The 19,179-nt window shown below is 59.7% G+C and overlaps 1 protein-coding gene across 1 annotated transcript in view; it reads right to left on the bottom strand.

Annotated features, from left to right (window-relative positions):
• ADCY5 (adenylate cyclase 5) overlaps positions 1 to 19,179 on the bottom strand; it is a 141,734-nt gene that overhangs the window by 28,253 nt on the left and 94,302 nt on the right. The window contains exons 2-5 of the mRNA XM_056126490.1: positions 14,399 to 14,548; positions 11,317 to 11,438; positions 2,571 to 2,682; positions 1,325 to 1,452 (exon numbers count right to left, since the gene is read on the bottom strand). Of these exons, the coding sequence (XP_055982465.1) occupies positions 1,325 to 1,452; positions 2,571 to 2,682; positions 11,317 to 11,438; positions 14,399 to 14,548 (512 nt within the window). The remainder of the gene's footprint in view (positions 1 to 1,324; positions 1,453 to 2,570; positions 2,683 to 11,316; positions 11,439 to 14,398; positions 14,549 to 19,179) is intronic.

The raw sequence follows: 19,179 nt of genomic DNA, 5'->3' as shown, positions 1-19,179 counted from the left end.
AGTGGGGGAGGGGTGCGGGTGCAGAGCTCAGAGTCATTTCCTCCCCCAGGCCCTGCAGTCCCAGGATCGGCCACAAGGTGGCGCCTCACACTGCAATCCAGGCCCGCTGCCCTCGCGCGGGGTCACCCAGACCACTTGTGGCCAGTACTCAACACACAACGGGGCCCAGTCCAGCCCATCCGACGCCCACTCATGCTTCCACAATGCTGCTGCTGGCTGAGCAGCGGAGAAAGACGGCCCCCAAAATCTCGCCAGGAGTAAGCCCTGAGCACTGCTAGGTGTGGCCCCCAGTCCAGAGAAACAGTGAAAAGGGGGGCCCAGGCAGGGCAGAGGCCAGGCATGGCCGCACCTGGGAAGATGGCTGCAGCATTCCCGCTGGCACTGAGGATGCCAGGACTCAGAGGACTGACCAGGCTGGCTGTTCCGGGCTCAGCGCCCCCAGGCGCACCTTCAGGGCTGCGTCCAGCAGAGCAGACTGGAACCAGCAGGGCTGCTGGGGAGACCCCAGATACTCCTGCCATCGCCCCTGCCACCACCAACAGGTCAACACCCGCTCAGGGACTTGGGCCCTGGAGCTTCCTCTGCCCTGGGATCAGCCCCACGAGTGGCCCCGCTGGGTCTCCCCTGCTGGTCACTTGCCTGGGCACAGCCTGCCCTTCCCAAGCCCCTTGGCTGCCCTCGGAGGCCTTCATGCCACGGGCGTCCCTGAGCTGACCTAGTCCACAGGCCAGACTCGAGTACCCGTCTCCCTCCCTTGGCAGGCCTCATGCTTCTGGGCTGTGGCTTCTGACCGCTGATCTCAGGCCCCTGGCTGGTCCCTGCCCCAAGTCAGGCCGGCCCCCAAGTTCCCAGCCACTGAGGCTGCACCATCCTTAGAGCCAGCCCTGGTGGACACGACCAAGGGCAGTCTGGTTTACTGCCCGGCCTCCTTCTCCCACCAGAGTGAAGAGGGCCCCCAAAGCCCCTGTGCTACTGACCAGGCGGGGGGATGGAACGTCCCGGACTGTGTCACCCCTGAGTCTAGCCTTTGTCACCAGAAATAGGACCAGGAGCAGCCCTGGCTGGGGGGGGGGGGGCATATCCCAGCAGTGAGCACTCAAGACGGCTGCCGGGTCATCCTGGGGAGGTCCACACACTTCCTGCCGCTTGGAGGCTGCGGAACCCGGCTTATCCCCTAGAAAAGCTCTCCCGGCGGCTGGGGAGGAGAAGTCAGGGCGGCTCCAAGTCTGGGGTGCAAGACAACCTCCTAACAGGCGTGGGGGCCCAGCCTCAGTTTCCCTGCCTCTGCCAGAGACGACGGATGACAGCCCCTAACGGCACTTACGAGATGGCCTCGATCATGTCCATGCCCATCTCCACGCAGCAGTGGGCATGGTCCGCCCTGGCCTCGGGCAGCCCCGACACGCAGTAGTAGCAGTCCCCCAGGATCTTGATGCGCAGACAGTGATTCTCCTGGAAGCAAGAGAGGCGGAGACGCTGGGGAGGGGCTCAGAGTGGGCGGGGGGGGGGGGGGGGAGGACAGGACTCGCCTTCAGGGAGGGGGTCAGCCCGCCTGGCTCCAGGCCCTGCGGGGGGTGAAATCCAGCCGCTTCCGGCCCCAGCACCCACAGCTGGGCCGGAGCCACCGGACAGCAGGAGGGCGCCTGCCCTGCTCGAGGCTGACCTGGGTTCGATTCTCAACACCACAAACAGTCCCTGAGCCTCATGGGTGGTGAGTCCTGAAGTGCTCAGGGTCTGCGGCACCGGGGAGTGAGCCCGACTCCCATTCCCCTCTCCAGCTGGTCCCCAAGGCTGAGCAGGGCCCACACGTTCCCTCTCTGCCCCCTGCCCGACCTGGCCTGGGAGAGGACACGGCAGGCCTCACGCCTCAGGCCGTTCACGAGCCCCGGGCCCTTGGAGCGCACCCACATTTGGAGCTGACCACCCTCCACTTGGGTGAGGCCAGAGTCCCGCTCTGAGCCAGGTGATGGCCTGAGGGTGGTCTCAGGCTGGGGGGACCCAGGGTAAGTGGCCGGGGCCAGTGACCCCGTGCTGGGGGACATCAGAGCAAGTGGCCGGGGCCAGTGGCCTCACACTGGGGGACACCCGAGGAAGTGGCTGCAGACGTGTGAGAGCAAGGCCCGGGTCCTCCAGTCGTCCACACCGGAAAGGGCAGAAACAGCATCCAGTGAATGGATGTGCCCGTGCCTGTGACCATGTGAGAGTCCTTTCTGGAAGCTTCCAGAGGAGGGCAGCCAGCGGGGACTCAGACTTACTGTCCCATCCTTGAGCCCATGTCCTCGAGAGAGTGACACTCAGGTGAGTCCTGGGCATCGGGGCAGCACTGCCCTCGGGCTGGCACCACCCTCCTGCTCCCTAGGGGTCAGGGCAGCACTGCCCGCAGGCCTTCCAAACCGCCCCCCCCCCCCCCCCCGCCTGCCCCGTCTGCTCCCAGGCTGGAAGCCCTGGAGTGCCTGCAGGCCCCAAGGAGTGTCGTGGGGGGGGGGGGGGGGGGATGCAGGGCCTGTGTCTGCCCCAAGGGGCTCTCCCACAGGGGTGCTATGCTAGCACATGCCTCCGTGGGCACTCACCGCAGCCAGCTTGTCGAAGCGGGCGAAGAGCTCGTTGAGCGTCATGACCAGCTCCTGGGCAGTGCACTGGGACGCCAGGCTTGTGAAGCCCTCAATGTCGGCAAACAGGATGCTGGGGAGACAGGCAGGACCGTGAGGGCAGGGGGCGGGGGCGTGACCAGGGCACGGCCGGAAGCCCTGGGGCACCCAGCGGGCCTCAGCACAGGGGCTGGAGAATGCTGTACCCCCACTCGGCCCCCACTGTCCCCTAGAAGAAAAGGGAGGCGTGGAAGACCAGTGGCTTGACTTGCCAGTTCTCAGGGACCGTCCAACCCTGCCCTTTGACCTCCACACAGCCCCTCTTGACAGCTGGGGTGGATGGTCAATGGTTATCTGCCCTGGAAAATGTTTCCAGCCAGCGGCCTGGCGAAGGGCTCGCTTCCAGCCCCAGACACAAGAGAATCGAAGCTAAGCCCTCTCTCCCCAGGGAAACTTCTAAAAGAGCTGGCTAAGTGACCCCAGGAAGTGCGGGGGGGAGGTCCTCGGGGTGACTGCCAGCCCCCCAACACAAGTGGACCCCTGAGGGCACTGTGGGGTCTCACCCGTTCTGCGACCTTTCTGTCCCTGCACCGCCCAGCGTGGCCCAGAGGCAGCCTCTGGGAGTGTCCAGGTCTGCCCCTACCGGGACAGTCCGCAGCCCCAGGATAGGCTGCCCCAGGGCTGGGGTAGGCTGGTGGCTGCGCTCCCCTGTTGGCTCTCGCCAACACACTGGGGCTCCGAGACCCCAGACCACGGCTCCTAGATGAGGGCTGTGAGTTTAGTGTGCAGTGCCTGTGTGTGCGTGTGTGCGCGCGTGTGTGCATGTGTATGCATGTGTGTATGTGTGTTTGCGCGTGTGTGCATGTATGTTTGCACTTGTGTGTGTACATGTGTGCGTATGTGTATGTGCGTGTGTGCGTGTGTGCACGTGTGTATGTGTGCGTGCGTGTGTGTGAATATGTGTGTGCCTGTGTGCATGTGTATGTGTGTACGTGTGTGCATGTGTGTGTGCGTGTGTGTGCGTGTTGTGTTGGGTGCATGCAGAGGCAGCCGTGGGAAAGGTGCTGAGCAGTGCTGGTCTCTGGCACCACCAGGCCCTGCCCACTGCCAGGGATGAGCGAGCCCTAAGCACAGGCCCAGAGTGAGGGATCCCTACGCAGAGTCCCAAGTCCCTCCGTTCCGTCCCCCTGTCCTGAGCACAGCAGGAATGGCTCAGAACCAGACCAAAAGGGAAAACAAAACAAAACAGAAAATTCCTCCACAGCAGCAGCACAAGAGGCGGCCCGCTCGGCTTCCCCAGGGCCAGCTGGGTTCTATCCCAGGCACTCCGAACGATCCCCGAGCCCCAGCAGGCATAGCGTAGAGTCAGCAGTAAGCCCTGGGCACCATTGGGTGCGCCCCCAAACCCATGAATAAATAAATGCTCGAAAATGAAGCAGAAAGCAAGCATTGAAAGTGTGAGTGCTTGGAGGATGTCACATAACCGGGACGCGGGCCGTCTGTCACCCGGCTGGCCAGCTCCTAGAGACAGCCAACACTCGTCTTAGTGCCGAACAACAACCTCCAACCCCAAATTAGGCTTTTTCCCCTGGCACAGTGCCCCTGCCCGACCCACTCAGAACAAGGACCAGGTGACTCCACTGCAGTCCCCCAGCCCGGAGCTTACGGAAACCGCCCCCCCATGCCAGCCTGTGCTTCTACACCCAGCCTGCGCCCCCATCCCAGACTGCCCTGTGACCTCACCCCAGCCTGCGCCCCCCATCCAAGTCTGCACTATGTCCCCCATCCCAGCCTGCCCTGTGCCCCCACCTCAGCCGGCACCCCAACACCCCAGCTGTGCCCAACTCACCTGACCATCCGAAGCCTCAGCAGAGGCTCTTGTCCACACCCCCCAACCTCCGACCCTGCCAGCCCTATGCTCTGCACCCTGGCCTGTGGTACCACCTTAGGGGAACTGACTGTCAAATGACCGATGCCAGAGGGTCCCCTGTGGGGACTTTGTGGGTGGGGGCAGCCCGTGAGGGGACACTGTGGATGAGGGCAGCCTGTGAGGGGACACTGTGGGTGGGTGGGGGCAGCCTGTGAGGGGACACTGTGGGTGGTCAGGGCGGCTTGTCAGGGGACACTGTGGGTGGGGGCGGCCTGTCAGGGGACATTATGGGTGGGGGTGGCCTGTGAGGGGACATTGTGAGTGGGGACGGCCTGTGAGGGGTCACTGTGGGGGGGCAGCCTGCGAGGGGACTCTTCGGATGAGGGGACTGCACTTCTCACACACCTCTCCCCACCCCCCGCAGCCTGGACCTGCAGCTGGCGTGAGGGTGTGATGCGGCCGCCCTGCATCCCGCCCCCTGACCTACACGAGGTCCCTCTCCTCCGCCCTCCGAAGCAGGAGTTCTCCCATCTCTGCAGAGGCCCCTGGGAACCGTCGTTCCAGACAGATTCACTCAGGAAACCACAGCCAAGGGAGGTGGGGGTGGGGTCGCGCGGGAGTCTCAGCACATGGGCCGGGCTGTCCCCCAAGACTGGCACCATGGTGGCCGGGGCAAAGCTCTGAGGTCCAGCAGAAGCTGGGCTTGGCTGGGGAGATGCCCACGGGGAAGAACTCCCAGACCTGACAGTGAACGTCAAGTCCTGGGGGTCGCCAGGAATAAAGGCCCGGGTAGGGACATGCAAGGGGTCTGCTGGGCTGTGGGGAGCACATTCTCCACAGGGCTTTCCTGGCGGTGCCGGGACCACCACCCCAGGGGCCACTAGGCTCACCAGGGTGCTCACCCGGAGGGGTCCCCACCTCCCAGAGCCCAGGGTCTCACCTAAAGGGCCTGGCGCAGGGCTCAGGTGATACAGGGCTGGGTTTTGTTCTGTGCCCAGCTTCCCTGGTGATTCTAACATGCATTTGGCTGGCACCGACCACACAAGTAACCCTCACCTCTTAAACTAGGGGTCGCAGACCCAGAGGAGGTCAAGTGTGAGGATCTGTGAAATACGGGGGTCCCACACGTCAGTGCCAGCAATCAAGCCGGCCACCCCAACCCCCCAACCTGCAAAGCACAAGCCAACTCAGCTCTCTGAGCTCTCTTCTCTGTCTCTATTTTAATTTTTAAATTTGTTCTTGTTTGGGGGCACACCAGGTGGTGTCAGCAGCTACTCCTGGCTCTGCGCTCAGGAGTGACCCCTGGCCGTGCTCAGGGATTAAACCCAGGTCACAGCTGCAGCCCAGGGCTGGGCTCGGCCCTCGGGCTCGTTCAGGAATGAGTGTGTGGTTTGCCACCTGCTAGTCTGCGTGGAAGGCCTGTGTGACAAGCTTCACATCCAGGGTCCTGTGGGCACTGCTCGGGAGAGGGGAAGTGTTAGCGCCTGGCCGACAGGTCCCCTCCAGCATGGCCATCGCCTGCATCCACCCTGCAGCCCAGCCCTGACCGCAGTCCGCACACCCCGGACCCTGGCTCTGGTCCCTTCCTGTCTCCCTGGATCTCTGACCCAGAGTTCTGGGTGTCTGTGACCCCCTCACAAGCCCATTCAGCAACCCGGAACACTCTGCTCTTTGGCCAGGCCTCCTTCCTCACCCCCCATCCCAGGCCAGCAAAGTCACAGGCCCCATAGAGGCGACCAGAGGAGAGGAGAAGGCAGGAGGGCTGAGTGGGCATCCCAGGGCTCCCAAACGGACAGTAACCTAACTTCCGGGAAGCCCCACGAAGAGTGGAGAGGAGCGCCAGGCTCCGGGAAGTTTTCCCTCACTCGAGCCCAGCAAGTCCCTTCCCAACAGCCAGAAGGGGAGGCACAGCCCTGGGCCAGCACATGATGAACAAGGTGATGGGCAGGTGAGCAGTGGGTGCGGAAGGGCCATGCGCCCCAAGTCACAGCATGGACGACCCCTGAGGTGTGATGGGAAGGGGAAGAGGTCACAAAGGGTTAAAACCGGCTAGCTCAGGGCTTGGCGACCAAGCACTGGCCTCGGCTGTGTGAAGGCCCGGTTACATTCCTGGCACGGGAGAGGGAAAGAGGGATACCATAGAGCCCCTCATATGAGCCCCCAGATCCCTCCAGTTCAGAGAGATGGAGAGGGGACAGTGGGCCGGGCAGGAGTTTGTGTGCTTGATGGAGAGTTTTGGTTCTGCAAGACGGAAGAAGGTCTGGTGGGACACAGGGATGTTCTTAATGCCCCATGACCGGAGGTTAAACAAATGGTTCAGGAGGGACCAGAGAATAGCACAGCAGTTAGATGCTTGCCTGGCACATGGCCAGCCTTGACTCCATCCCCGACACCACAGGAGTGAGTCCTGAGCACAGAGCCAGGAGCGAGCCCTGAGCACAGAGCCAGGAGTAAGCCCTGAGCACAGAGCTGGGAGCGAGTCCTAAGCATAGAGTCAGGAGCACAGAGCACAGAGCCGGGAGTAAGCCCTGAGCACAGAGCCAGGAGTCATCCCTGAGCACTGCCAAGTGCATCTCAAATGCCACCCCCTCACCACCAATTCAAAAGAAACGGTACAGATGGTCCATTTTATGCTATGTATATTTTACTACAACTAAACGCATGAATTAGTCAACTGAAAGGCAACTCGCGTTGTCAGTTCCCTTCTGACCACGAATGCCCGGGTCAGGGCCAGGATGGCTGCCCGGAGCAGCTCTCCATGACGGGTCTTCGGGGAGAGCAGGCAGACACAGAGCCCTCTGAGGTCTGTGGCTTGGCGGGCAGAGCGCAGGACTCCCCTGCCTTCCCTTAGGGGGCGCCACACCCAGCCCCGTGGCCGGGGGTGCCAGGGTGACTGGCCAGAGACAGACCCCTGGCTCCACGTGGGTGAGGCAAGGGCCCTCCTGCCACGTCCAGCCCTGGCCCTCAGCGTCAGGTCAGAGATGGCAGAGGTGGGGGTTTGGGGAGCCATCTCCCGGGGCCAGTGGGCTGCGGGGTTCAGGGGCAGGTCCCCCTGAAGTCTGGGCTATGGGTGCAAGCCACATGCTAGCACCCGAACACCTCCGAAAGTCACCCACGGTCATTATCATTCAGAACCACGCGGCGGCTGAGCCAGACGCCGGAGTGACGGTGGAAAGCGGCCAAGTCCTTGGAGAAGGCAGGAGACAGCGCTTCTCAGGAGATCAGGGGTGTGGTGGTCGGGGCCGAGCCTGCAGCCAGGCAGTGTCCCCCAGACTCTGCCTGGCCCAGCTGGACCTCCCGGGCCAAGCCGCAGGTCTCCTGGGCCCAGAGAGAACAGCTGCGCCCGGCCAGTGCGCTGGCCCGCTCCGGACGTCCCCTGTCCAGGAGGGCAGCCCACGGGGATGTGCGCTCCCCAGCACAGCTGTGAGACCCTGCTTGGTGGGGCTGCCCCCAGAACCTTTGGTTCCCGAGGGAGAAATGGGCGCCCTGGGGCGGGGGCCTGTGGGGCTCCCTCCGGGACACTCAGGGTCTCAGCCTCCCGCTTTGCTCAAGGGGCCTATGGCCTGGACCTGCACCCTGGGGGCTGTGGCAGCTGCCTTTGGTCCCAGGACAGGGCCCAAGTCATGGCACAGCGGGGAGGGCATCCCCCGGCCCACGACGGGCTGGGCTTCCATCCTCCGCATTCCCAGCCCGGCAGGAGTGACCCGAGTACAGAGCCAGGAGTACCCCTGAGCTCCGCTGGCTGTGGCCCAAATTAAAAGCCAGGACAGGGGGCAGCACCGTCCCTGCCCCCTGCCCCAGGAGGGCCAGGCGCTCTGGGGCGGGGGGGCGGGGACACCGCAGTCAGGCAGGCCTGGCCTGCAGCCTCGGTGCATTTGCCCCATTCCAGGGCTGAGCTCCCAGCCGTGACCGCCCGCAGCCAGGAGGGACCCGGCCTGCTGCAGCCGGCGCGGAGGCGTCTCGTGCCAGGGCTGGCCAGCACCCTCCCGGGAGGAGCCCACAGAGGCCGGGCAGCCAGCCTGCCACCTGCCCACCAGGTCCAGCTCCCCTCCCCGGTCTTCCCTTCTCGTTCCGGGGGCGATCTGTCACACCCGGTTTCCTATCCGGGGGCACTCTCCTCGGAGCAATCTCTGACAACTGGGACGCGTCACCTTCGGAGGCACCAGCAGTGTTCCCAGGCCGTCCCTGCCGACCCCCTGACGGCCAGGCCGCCTCCGACGCTTCCTGTGACTTTGGGGGGGGGGGGGGGTTAGCGGGCTCAGGCCGAGTCAGTTTTGCAGACAGGACAGCTAATCCGCTCATCTCCACTCCGGGGGAAACTGCCAGGGGGGTCGCAAACGCAGCCCCTGGGCGAAGGTGCGGAGTGGGGGGAATCACACGGTGGCTCTGTGGGGGTCCTTCTGCTCAAGACCCCGTGGGTGGGGGGCACAGCCCTGACTCTGGGCTGTCCCTAAGCCTCCTGCATCTCCTTCTCTCCGCTCTGCTTTCCATTTCAGCAAAGTGCCACAGGCTCTGGTCTGGGCTCTGCCTGGAGCTGGCCCGACGGGGCGAGGAGGCAGCTCTGGGCTCTCCAGCCACTGGGTGGGCCTCTGGCCCCTGAGCTAAGGGGGAGTAGGGGGCTCTCTCTCTCAGCTTCCCCCTGCCCTTCCTGGTGGCCATGCTAGGACCCACTTCGGCCACGGGCTCTCTTCACCCAGTGCTTGCCACGGTCAGGTTGTGGTGCTGTGGGGCCCCTGGGTGCATACACGTGCCTGCCAGGGTCACACTTCCTGGCTGTATTAGTGGGGCACATCAGACGTGTTAGTTGGGGGTGGGGTGGCGTGTCTGGCCGAGGACTAGGGCAGCAGGAGCTGCACTCTGGAGGCTCCAGGAAGGACCCCGAGACAGACGCTCGCGGGCGCTGGGCCAGCACACACCACCCCGGGCCCCGGAAGGCGTCTTCTGTGCCTGGGCTAAAGCTGCCGTCACCAGCAAAGGCCCGGTGGTTCCCTGGTCACTCACACCAGCAGGCTGAGAGCAAACCATCCCTCGGGCCAGTCCCATCTGACCACAGCGAGCCGCGGGGTCAAGTCCCTCTCTGCATACCCACCACGGGCCCTCCAGCTCGCCTCTCCGGGAAAGCCCAGTGAGAGCAGAGGCGACTGCGGCGGTCACTGCGGGAGTCACAGGACAGACAGGACTGCCCAGACGGCATCACACAGAGAAGAGCCAGGCACGTAGCAGCCCTGGGGAGATGGTCACTCTGGGGACCAGGCGGTGCTGGGGATGCCGCCCGGACTCCCACATGCAAAGTCTGAGCAGCCTTGTAAGCATCCCGGGCACACAGTAGGAATCACTACTGTCAGGACTATCCCAGCAGGGGCACAGACAGGCAAGAGGAGGGAGGGACGCAACACATCAGCACACCCGACCCAGACTCCTACCCGGGCCCTCGCCCCTACCCGGGCCCCCTGCCCATACCGCTACCCAGACCCCCTGCCCTCACCCCCACCCAGACTCCCAGCTCTCACCCCTACCCAGACCCTCTGCTCTCACCGTTATCCAGGCCCCCTGCTCTCTCTACCGGGTCTCAGCTGAGCATGCAGGCGATTCTGGAGGCCTGGGGAGGGGACATGGCCAGGGTGCTGGCCTCACTCTCTTCCTCCCGCCAGACAGGCTGCTCTCTCCACACCCTCCCTGTTGGACACGGGGAGCACGGCAGGCTTGAGAGGGAAGGGGGCACCCTGAGAGGCAGGACACATGTTGTATGCTGATTTGTTTTCCTCCAAAGACTCAGCTTCTGTTGCAGGAGACAGATGGGGCCTTGTGGCTGTTGTCTGAGAGTCTAGGTCCCAGGGAACTGGGCAGTAGGGCCTGATCTGTATGAAACTCACCTGGTGTGTGTGTGTGTGTGTGTGTGTGTGTGTGTGTGTGTGTGTGTGTGTGCACATTGGCATGTTTGTGTACATGAATACATTTATGCATGTGTGTATGTGCCAGCATGCACATACATGTTTGCATGTGTATGTGCATGTGTGTCCATGCATTGTATGCATGTGCATGTGTGTATATGTGTGTGTGCATGATATTCCCTTTCCTCCCTTTACAAATCAGCCTGAGACTCCAAAAGGCTCTCCCTCCACTGACCTTGGAGGCTTTGTGGGTTCTGAAAAACTCATCCAGGGAGAGCAGCCAAGGAGACCAGGCTCCCCGCAGGCATGCAGAGGACAGCAGCCTCCGGGGGACCGCGCCTGGCCCTCTGGCCCCAGGGGCTCAGAGGCAGATTTTACACTCTATTAATCTCCATCTGTGTGCTGTCCCTGCGTCAGGGAGCCGCATGCGGGGTTGGGCTGGCCTTTCTGGATGTGCCCACTGCCCCCTCTGGGCGCAGTGACCTCAGGCCATGCTCTCCAGGCCCCCTGAACAAGCCTCTTAGGAAGGCGCGCCAAGGAGAGTCCCGAGCTGGACCTGCCCTGGCGCGGGAGGTGGGAACAGCGAGTCGCTGCTCTGGTCCCCCTCATGGGGCTGGAGACAGGACAGAGGGCAGGCGCCATCCTGGTTCAACCCCCTGAGCACAGACCCGGGAGCGTTGCTGGGTATGGCCCCAAACAAAAAACAAGCCAAAAAAAAAAACTCAAGCCCTAAACCAAACCAAACCAATCACATGTCCCTTGTCCGGCTGCTGTCCTCCCCGCCCGTCCCCCTTCTGCTTCCTTCCCGGCAGCCTCCCCCTCCCCCCCCGAACATGACTGCATGCACAGGTCCTGAGGGGCTGACGCTCCCCAGCCGCCCTTCCCATTCCCACGCAGTGCCCAGCAGGAGGTCCGAACAGGGGGCACACTCTCTCTGGGGTCTGCGCCCGCCCCCAGCCAGCCCTACCTCACATTGTCGTGCTTCTGGATGTAGATCTTGTGGAACATCATATCCTCCTGCTTGGCGTTGATGTCTGCCTTCATCTCCATGGCAACATGGCGGGGCAGGACGGACAGCAGCAGCCGCTCCTGGGGGGAAGCAGAGGCCTGTCACGGCACCAGTCGTCCCCTCAGCCCGGGATCCCCTCCTTGGGCCCTGAACCTCGCAGAGCGGATGCCCGTGTGTGTGTGTGTGTGTGTGTGTGTGTGTGTGTGTGGGCGCGCGCGCGCATGTGTGTACATGAGTGCGTGTGCGCGTGTGTGCAAGAGTGTGTGTGCATATGGGCATGTATGTGTGTGTCATGTGTGCACATGCATGTGTGCATACGTGTGTGCATGTGTGATTGTGTGCATGCATGTGCACACGTGTGTACATGTGTGTGCATGCATGCGATTGTGTGCATATATGTGCGTGAATGTATGTGTGTGCACATGTGTGTGAGCATACATGTGTGTGCATGTGTGTGTGCACGTGCGTGTGTGTGTGTATGGAAATGTGTTTGTGCATATGTTAGATGTGCATTTGTGCATGACAATGTGCATGTATGTATGTGCGCACGTCACATGCTGACTCCCAGTCCCCCGGACACCCTTGGCTGCACTCCTGGTGCGCTTACGGGAACGAGCTCCTTTGTGGTCCCCGGAGGCCTCCCGAGGCTGTGGGCCCTGAACCTGAGGAAGCAGCTGCCCTCCCTGAGTGACAGGCTCCTTTTGCCCGAGGCGGGCGTGGAAGCACTAATGTCGCTCACCTCGTCTGTCCTCACCCACGTGTGAGGCCTCAGCGTGTCCTAGGCACTGCAGGGGGACCTGTGAGCACCCGAAACCAAACTAAACTCTCCCTCCTCAAAGCGGGTCCGAGGGCCGATTGGGGGCCTGGCCAAGGCTGAGAGGAGGGCGGGCAACAGGGAGGGGCTCCCAGAAGACCCCCTCCATAGAGGGGCTGAGGCAGAGGCAAAGGCCAACTGCCCAGAGTGGGAGGACAGTGGGAAGCGTCCTGGTGTGTGTGGGTGGGAATCATGCCAGCCCATCACGGGGTCTGCGTCTCCCCGGGCCTGTGTGCCAACTCCAGCTCCCTGCCATGCCCACTGCCCTGCCCGGCTCCCCTGGCCCCCAAACCCTCCATCCGCCCCTCAGTCTCCACTTCTACCACACAGCCCACTGGGATCCTGCTCTTGGGACTTCTCGCTTGTCTCTTTTAATTTTGGGGTTTGGGCCACCCCTGGCGATGCTCAGGGATAAGCCCTGGCTCTGTGCTCAGGGATACTCTTGGCAGGCTCAGGGGACCATCTGGGAGGATGGGGGTAGAACTCTGGTCAACCAAATGCAAGGCAAACACCGTCTTGCTGTCCTGTCACTCCGGCCCCTCCAGTGACTTCTGATTCTTGCCCAGACCCGACTCCTGGCCCATATGAAGCCACCTCTGCCTCCGGGAACCACACTGGCACCGTGACCCCTCCCTGTCTCTGCTGCCACAGCCCAGAGATCCTCCCCTCTCCCCATCACATCCCCAGGATGCCCATCCTGGGAAACCCCCTGTACCTTTCAGAACTGCCCTGACTCTCCCTGCCCCTCCCTCGGCTCCAGGCCCTGCACTGTCGTGCCTGCCGGGACTGACAAGCCCCTCCCTGCACAGCCTGGACCCAGCCCTTCGGTCACCTCTCACCCCTAGTCCTGTGGGGTGGACCAGCTCCTGGACTCGTCCTTCGGGCTGACCCCCTGCTAAGCCCCACACACGCGCTCCTGCACACGGCTCCGGCCTCACTGCCTGGCCGCCCATCTCTCCCCGTCCTCCTGGGGACCCCAACTCCTCACACTCCCACTGTCCCCATGTCACCACTTCCCACCCCTAGACCTCCGGATCCCCCTGGGTGCCCGCGGCTGTGTTCGGGTGTGGGCCCTCCCTGTTGGGGGAGGGTCTCTCAGGGGAGGCACAGCCAGTGGTGCTCAGAGGAGTACCAGGAGTAGAGTGTTGGGCACCCACAGGCCAAGCTCTCTCCCTCTCTAAGATACACCCATCCAACCCACCCTCCTCCTCTGCCCTGTGCGCCTTGGTCCCGGGCCTCTCTGCCTCCCCTCCAGCCTGCCTCTGCTGCACAGGCCCAGCTCCTCAGACCCTGCCCGCCCCACCAGCCCGGCGGCTCACATCCGGTCTGTCTGCAGGCTGCCCCTGAGCGCCGGGGAACATGCCCCGGCCAGGCCTGCGTTAGAGGGAGGGGTGCTCTCGAGCCTGTTAGGGGGTCTGGGGCCACACTGCTGATTCTCGGTCAGTGTGAGGGTCCAAGGACAGGAAGCTGCCCAGGGCCCTGTAGGCTGGGGGACCCCAGGGTGCTCGGGGGCCTCTGGAGACGCCCAGTATCGCTCAGACGGTGCCAGAATAGAGCCCTGGGTGGCTGACCACAGCACGGCCTGGCCCAGGAGAGCAGAATTCTGGGTTTGACCCTCGCAGCTCTGTGAGGGTGGGGAACCCTGTGCGCCCCTCACTGCCGGCCCAAATGCAGACGGGCTGGGGAGTGGACCCTGGGCCCCACTTAGGGGGGAACAGATGGACAATCAATCGTCCAGTGAGCAAACTGCCCTGCCTGGTTCCACTCGACCCTGCCGTGCTTCCTGGGGCTTCCGGGACCTGCCCACACCCAGGCAGGCTCCAGGCTGCCGTGCTCCGACTCCCCTCTCCCAGGCACCCCTGGGGTGAAGTCTCTGCCTCCTCCACGTACCCTGGAGTGTGCGAAGCTTCCGGCAGCAGCTTTGTGCCGTTGCCCAGAGCTGCTCCAGGCCCACCCAGTATAGCCCTGGAGAAGGACCCAGCATGGTCACCAGCGTCCCCGACCTCTCTGCGTTGCAGTGAACTGCCTTTCTTCCGTGCATGCCAGGGTCCCCTCCCCGGGGGCGTCCCACCAGCCACGGCCTGCAGGGGGAACGGGCTTGTCTTTCAGAGCTCAGCACAGACCGTGGGCTCAGTGTGGGGACCCTTCCCGCCGGCACTCCCGGGCCGGGGCAGACCCCTGAGGGGCGGGTCCCCCAGGCTGGGCCTCCTCCGTGCAGGCACCGACCTGCTGCTGGTTCTCCCGCTGCGAGTGCAGTCGTGCCTGGATGCACTCTCGGGTCTCCTGGAAGGCCTGTCGCTGAGACACCTCTGCCGGGTAGTGGGTGCAGACGCCCACGATGTTGGTGCAGGAGAAGATGAGCACATTGGAGACGAGCTGCAGGGGGAAGCAGAATGGAGCTTAGGCCGGAGGCAGACTCGGGCAAGCCCTGACCCGCCCGGCCCCAGAGCCCAGGGCCCCCAGTCCCCAGCCCCCAGCCCACAGACATGCTCAGGACCCCCAGCCTCTGCAGTGCCCACTGGAGGAGGCCAGGCAGCTCCCGGGGCCTCAAAGCCTGAGGCGAATCGGGCCCTAAGGACCCCAAGTCGCTGACTGCCACGCGAGTCCCAGATGCCCGGACGGAGGTCGGGCTTGGGTAAGAGGGCAGCGTCAGGGCTGCACGTCGTGAAGGGACAGGGCACAGGGCACCCTGGACAGTGGTGGGTATCCCTGCAGGACAGTCCTAGGCCTGTGTCTGCAGAGCCTGTCCTTGGCAGAGAAACCCCAGCTTATCCTCCACCTCGGGGCGACACGAATGAATGACTCAATCACTCATCCACTGCATCAACCCCTCTGGATCAAGCCACTGGAGCCTGGCACGTGCGCCGAGTGAGGGTCTGCCCCACCTCAGGCTCCACATCCCAGACCCACCGTGGGGTGAGCACAGCGGGCGGGGGGCCTTCTGCGGATTTGGGTGTCTGCCGTGGGGGCATGAGGAGGGGTCCCGAAACCAAAAGGCATCATAGGGAAAGAAAGAGAAAGAAACACTGAGGAATGTTCCAGTCAGGGACTCAGGTAGGAGAGAGGACAGTGAAGGGTGACAAGTCAGGAGAGAGGCAGGGACGGGGCTCAGGGTAGGTGTGAGGCGGCAGGAGACCCTGACTCCATCCAGGCGCCTCAGACAGACCAACCTTCCACAGGAGTGAGCCAGGGAGGCGGGGAGGGAGGCCCCAGCGCAGGCTGGATAGTGTCCACACAGTCACTGTGGCCAAGGGGTGGGGGGAGTGCTGCTCCCAGGGAGGCAGGTTCAACCTCAAAACACAATTCACGTCATGGATTGTGGGAAAACCCTATGACTACCTCAATATTTACTGGGAAATTCACCTTCTACACAAGATTCAAAATCTAACTCAAAAAGGACAGAGAGACAGTACAAGGGTTGAGTTATCTGCCTTGCATGCAGCCAACCCAATTTCAAATACCAGCCACTGCGAAAGGTTCACAGAGCACTCCCAGGGATCACTCATGAGCACGGAGAAAGGTGCAGGCCCCAAGCACTGGAGTGCGTTCCGCCCGCCCCCCTCCCCAACCCCAAATACAAAGTCCTAAAATCAAACCATGAACACAGACAATATATTAGTGGTTGTCAGAGGCGAAAGTGGCAGTAGGTGAAGATCGTTAAAAAGGTTCAGACTTTCAAGCTGTCAGTCACTGGGGTATAACAAATAATATGACAGTCATCAATAATGACACAGTACTACATATTTTAAAGTTTCTTTAGAGTTTTAGATATGTCGTTCCCAACGTTCTCCCTTCCGAAATCCGACACGCCATTTCGTCGGTAAAGAAACAAACAGCACCCGGCCCAGACAAGGTCAGACCTGAACACCTGAAGAACCTGCCGTCAGTACTCATCAATACGCTGGCTCGGCTCTTCACTCGCTACCTGTCTGAATGCAAGGTTCCGTCCCAATGGAAAACCAGCAGGACCGTACTACTGTTCAAGAAGGGAGACATCCATGACATTGGCAACTATCGCCCGATCTGCCTATTGTCTGTCATCTACAAGTTGTTCACTCGAGTCATCCTATATAGGATTGGCAGAACACTAGATGAAGGACAACCATGCGAGCAAGCAGGGTTCCGCAAAGGATTCAGCACCATCGACCATATCCACACGATAACCAAGCTCATTGAGGTTTCTCGGGAGTTCAAGATGCCGCTCTGTTTAACGTTCATTGATTTAAAGAAGGCCTTTGATTCTGTTGAGACGGAAGCGGTCATTGAAGCCCTAGCCAATCAGGGCATTCAAGCCCAATACATCAGGATCCTCCGTGAGCTCTATTGCGGATTCACTACCAGGATCTCACCATTCTACAAAGAAGTGATCGTTGATGTCAAGAGAGGGGTTTGGCAGGGTGATACCATTTCACCGAAATTCTTCAGTGCCACCCTCGAGAACATCATGTGACGACTGGAATGGGAAGAAATGGGAGTGAAGATAGATGGTCGGCAACTACACCACCTCCGCTTTGCTGATGACATTGTTTTAATAACACCAAACATCAGCCAAGCGGCACAAATGCTGGCCGACTTTGACCGTGAGTGTGGAAAGGTAGGACTACAGCTGAATCTTACGAAGACAATGTTTATGAGAAACAGCCTCGTTCCTGACGCCCCATTCGCTCTCAACGGAATGACCATCTCCGAATGCAACAGCTATGTGTACCTAGGTCGAGAGGTCAACATGACAAATGACCTGGCACCCGAGCTGCGCAGGAGGAAGAGAGCGGCTTGGAACGCCTTCAAGAACATCAAAGAAATAGCTAAGAGGACGAAGAACCTCCGGCTCCGGGCACATCTCTTTGATTCCACTGTTCTTCCTGCATTAACATATGCCTCAGAGACCTGGGCCCTACACAAACAGGATGAGAACGCTATTCGGGTCTCTGAAAGAGCTATGCTTGGAATATCACGTTTCACTCAAATGAGAGAAAGAATCCGGAGTTCCGACATCCGTCCACGATCAAGAATCAGGGACGCTGTCTCATATGCCAAGGTGTCGAAAATCAGATGGGCTGGTCACATAATGAGATTTAAAGACGACCGCTGGACTAGAGCTGTTACCGACTGGATTCCACGGGATGTCAAAAGACCGCGTGGCCGTCCATCTACCAGATGGTCAGACTTCTTCGTCAAGATCATGAACAATCGGTTTGAGTCCCTTCATGTTCCCGGAGCGAACAGATGCCATTGGGCTACACTAGCACACGACAGGGACAAATGGAGACGTTACTGGTGCCCGCTCGAGCAAATCGATGATTAACGGGAAGTTAAGTGATTAAGTGATTAGAGTTTCCAGGGAGATGGGACATTGGGTAAGGCTTTGATCTGGCATGCGACTGACCCAGTTCTGACCCACATACAGTCCCTGGAGCACCACCAGCAGTGACCCCTAAGCACAGAGCCAGGTGTGGCCCAAAAGCCAAAAGTAGATTGCTTAATAAGCTTTAAAATGTTCATCATAAGAAAGAAAAATGTAACTATTTACAAGTTTTTGTTTCAGCAGGTAATAAGCAGAATTCCATCATATTTTTATTAATATAGGAACAGATATTAACTAGACTAATTGTGTGGCAAATATGTCACAAGCCATACAAATATTGAGTGTTTGTTAAACACCTAAAACTAGTTAATATGTCAATGACATCTTAATTATTAAAAATTTCCTAAAATATTAGAATGGAGAGGGAAGTCTCAATCTGATCAGCGGCAGATGGAACGAAGTAGCACTGTTCTCTCTCACCAGACACATTCAGCATCACAGACAGCCCCATAAAGAAGACTTAAATAAAAGAAGAAATACAATGAAGAAATAAATAAAAGACACAGAATAACAAATACCAAGCAACTACAAAATGACCAGAATTATTATGCAAGTTAATAAATATGAAGAGCAAAAGATACAAAATCAAAATGCAAAAATCAACTCTATTCATACAAGAGCACCGAGCAATCAAAAGTGAAAACTTCCTGGGGACACCAGAGGGGCACAGTGGCTGGTTTTATGGGCTCCTCTTGGCTCTGAGCTAAGGATCGCTTCGCAGTGCTCAGGGACCAGGGGCAAGGACTGAACCCAGGCCTCCTATGTGCGAAGCATGCCATGAGATACAGGCTCTTGAACTGTGTCTCCAGCCCCAGAAGCGGAAATTTCTTAAAGTCCCATTAAAATATCACCAAAATGCCACCGGGAATGAGCCTCGAGTACCGCCAGGAGTCTAAACATAATATAACACATACAAGACCCATTTATTAAAAGCACTGAAAGACCAGTGCAAGAAAAATATAAAAGTTCCAAATAAATGGAGAGAGACACCAACTTTATATTGGAAATCTCAAATTTCTTCAGAGGGTAGTTCTTTCCCAAACTGATCTACAAATGTGACACACTTACAATAAAAACCCACATCGAAATATTTTTAGAATTAACAAAATGAATCTTAAAGGTATATGAAAAACAAAGTCAGTAGAAAAGCCAAAATAATTTTTTAAAAAAGATGAACCAAGTTGGGAGGCTTACACTATTTAATTTTTTTTTTTTTTTTTTGCTTTTCAGGTCACACCTGGTGATGAACAGGGGTTACTCCTGGCTCTTGCACTCAGTAATTACTCCTGGTAGTGCTCAGGGGACCATATGTGCTGGGAATCAAACTTGGGTCGGCCGCGTGCAAGGCAAACGCCCTACCCGCTGTGCTATCTCTCCAGCCCCTTACACTATTTAATTTTAAGATTTTTCTAGAAAGTTCAAGTGGTTAGGGTAAGACTGTAGAGCTGGCATACAGGAGGACAGATGAATGCACTAGAATTGAGAGTGGAGAGTGGAGAATGGGTAATAACTTACACTTATATTTAGTTAATTTTTGAAAAGGATGCCAAGGCAACTCAACAGGAAAATAAATGGACTGTTTAGCAAAAGGTGCTGAGGCAATTTGATATCCACATACAAAACAATAGAATTGAACTCTCTA

Source organism: Sorex fumeus, unplaced genomic scaffold, assembly GCF_029834395.1.
Source record: "Sorex fumeus unplaced genomic scaffold, SorFum_2.1 ptg000063l, whole genome shotgun sequence".
Lineage (NCBI taxonomy): Eukaryota > Metazoa > Chordata > Mammalia > Eulipotyphla > Soricidae > Sorex > Sorex fumeus.
The sequence above is the reverse complement of the archived record's forward strand: the minus strand, read 5'-3'. Positions and strand labels throughout refer to the sequence as shown.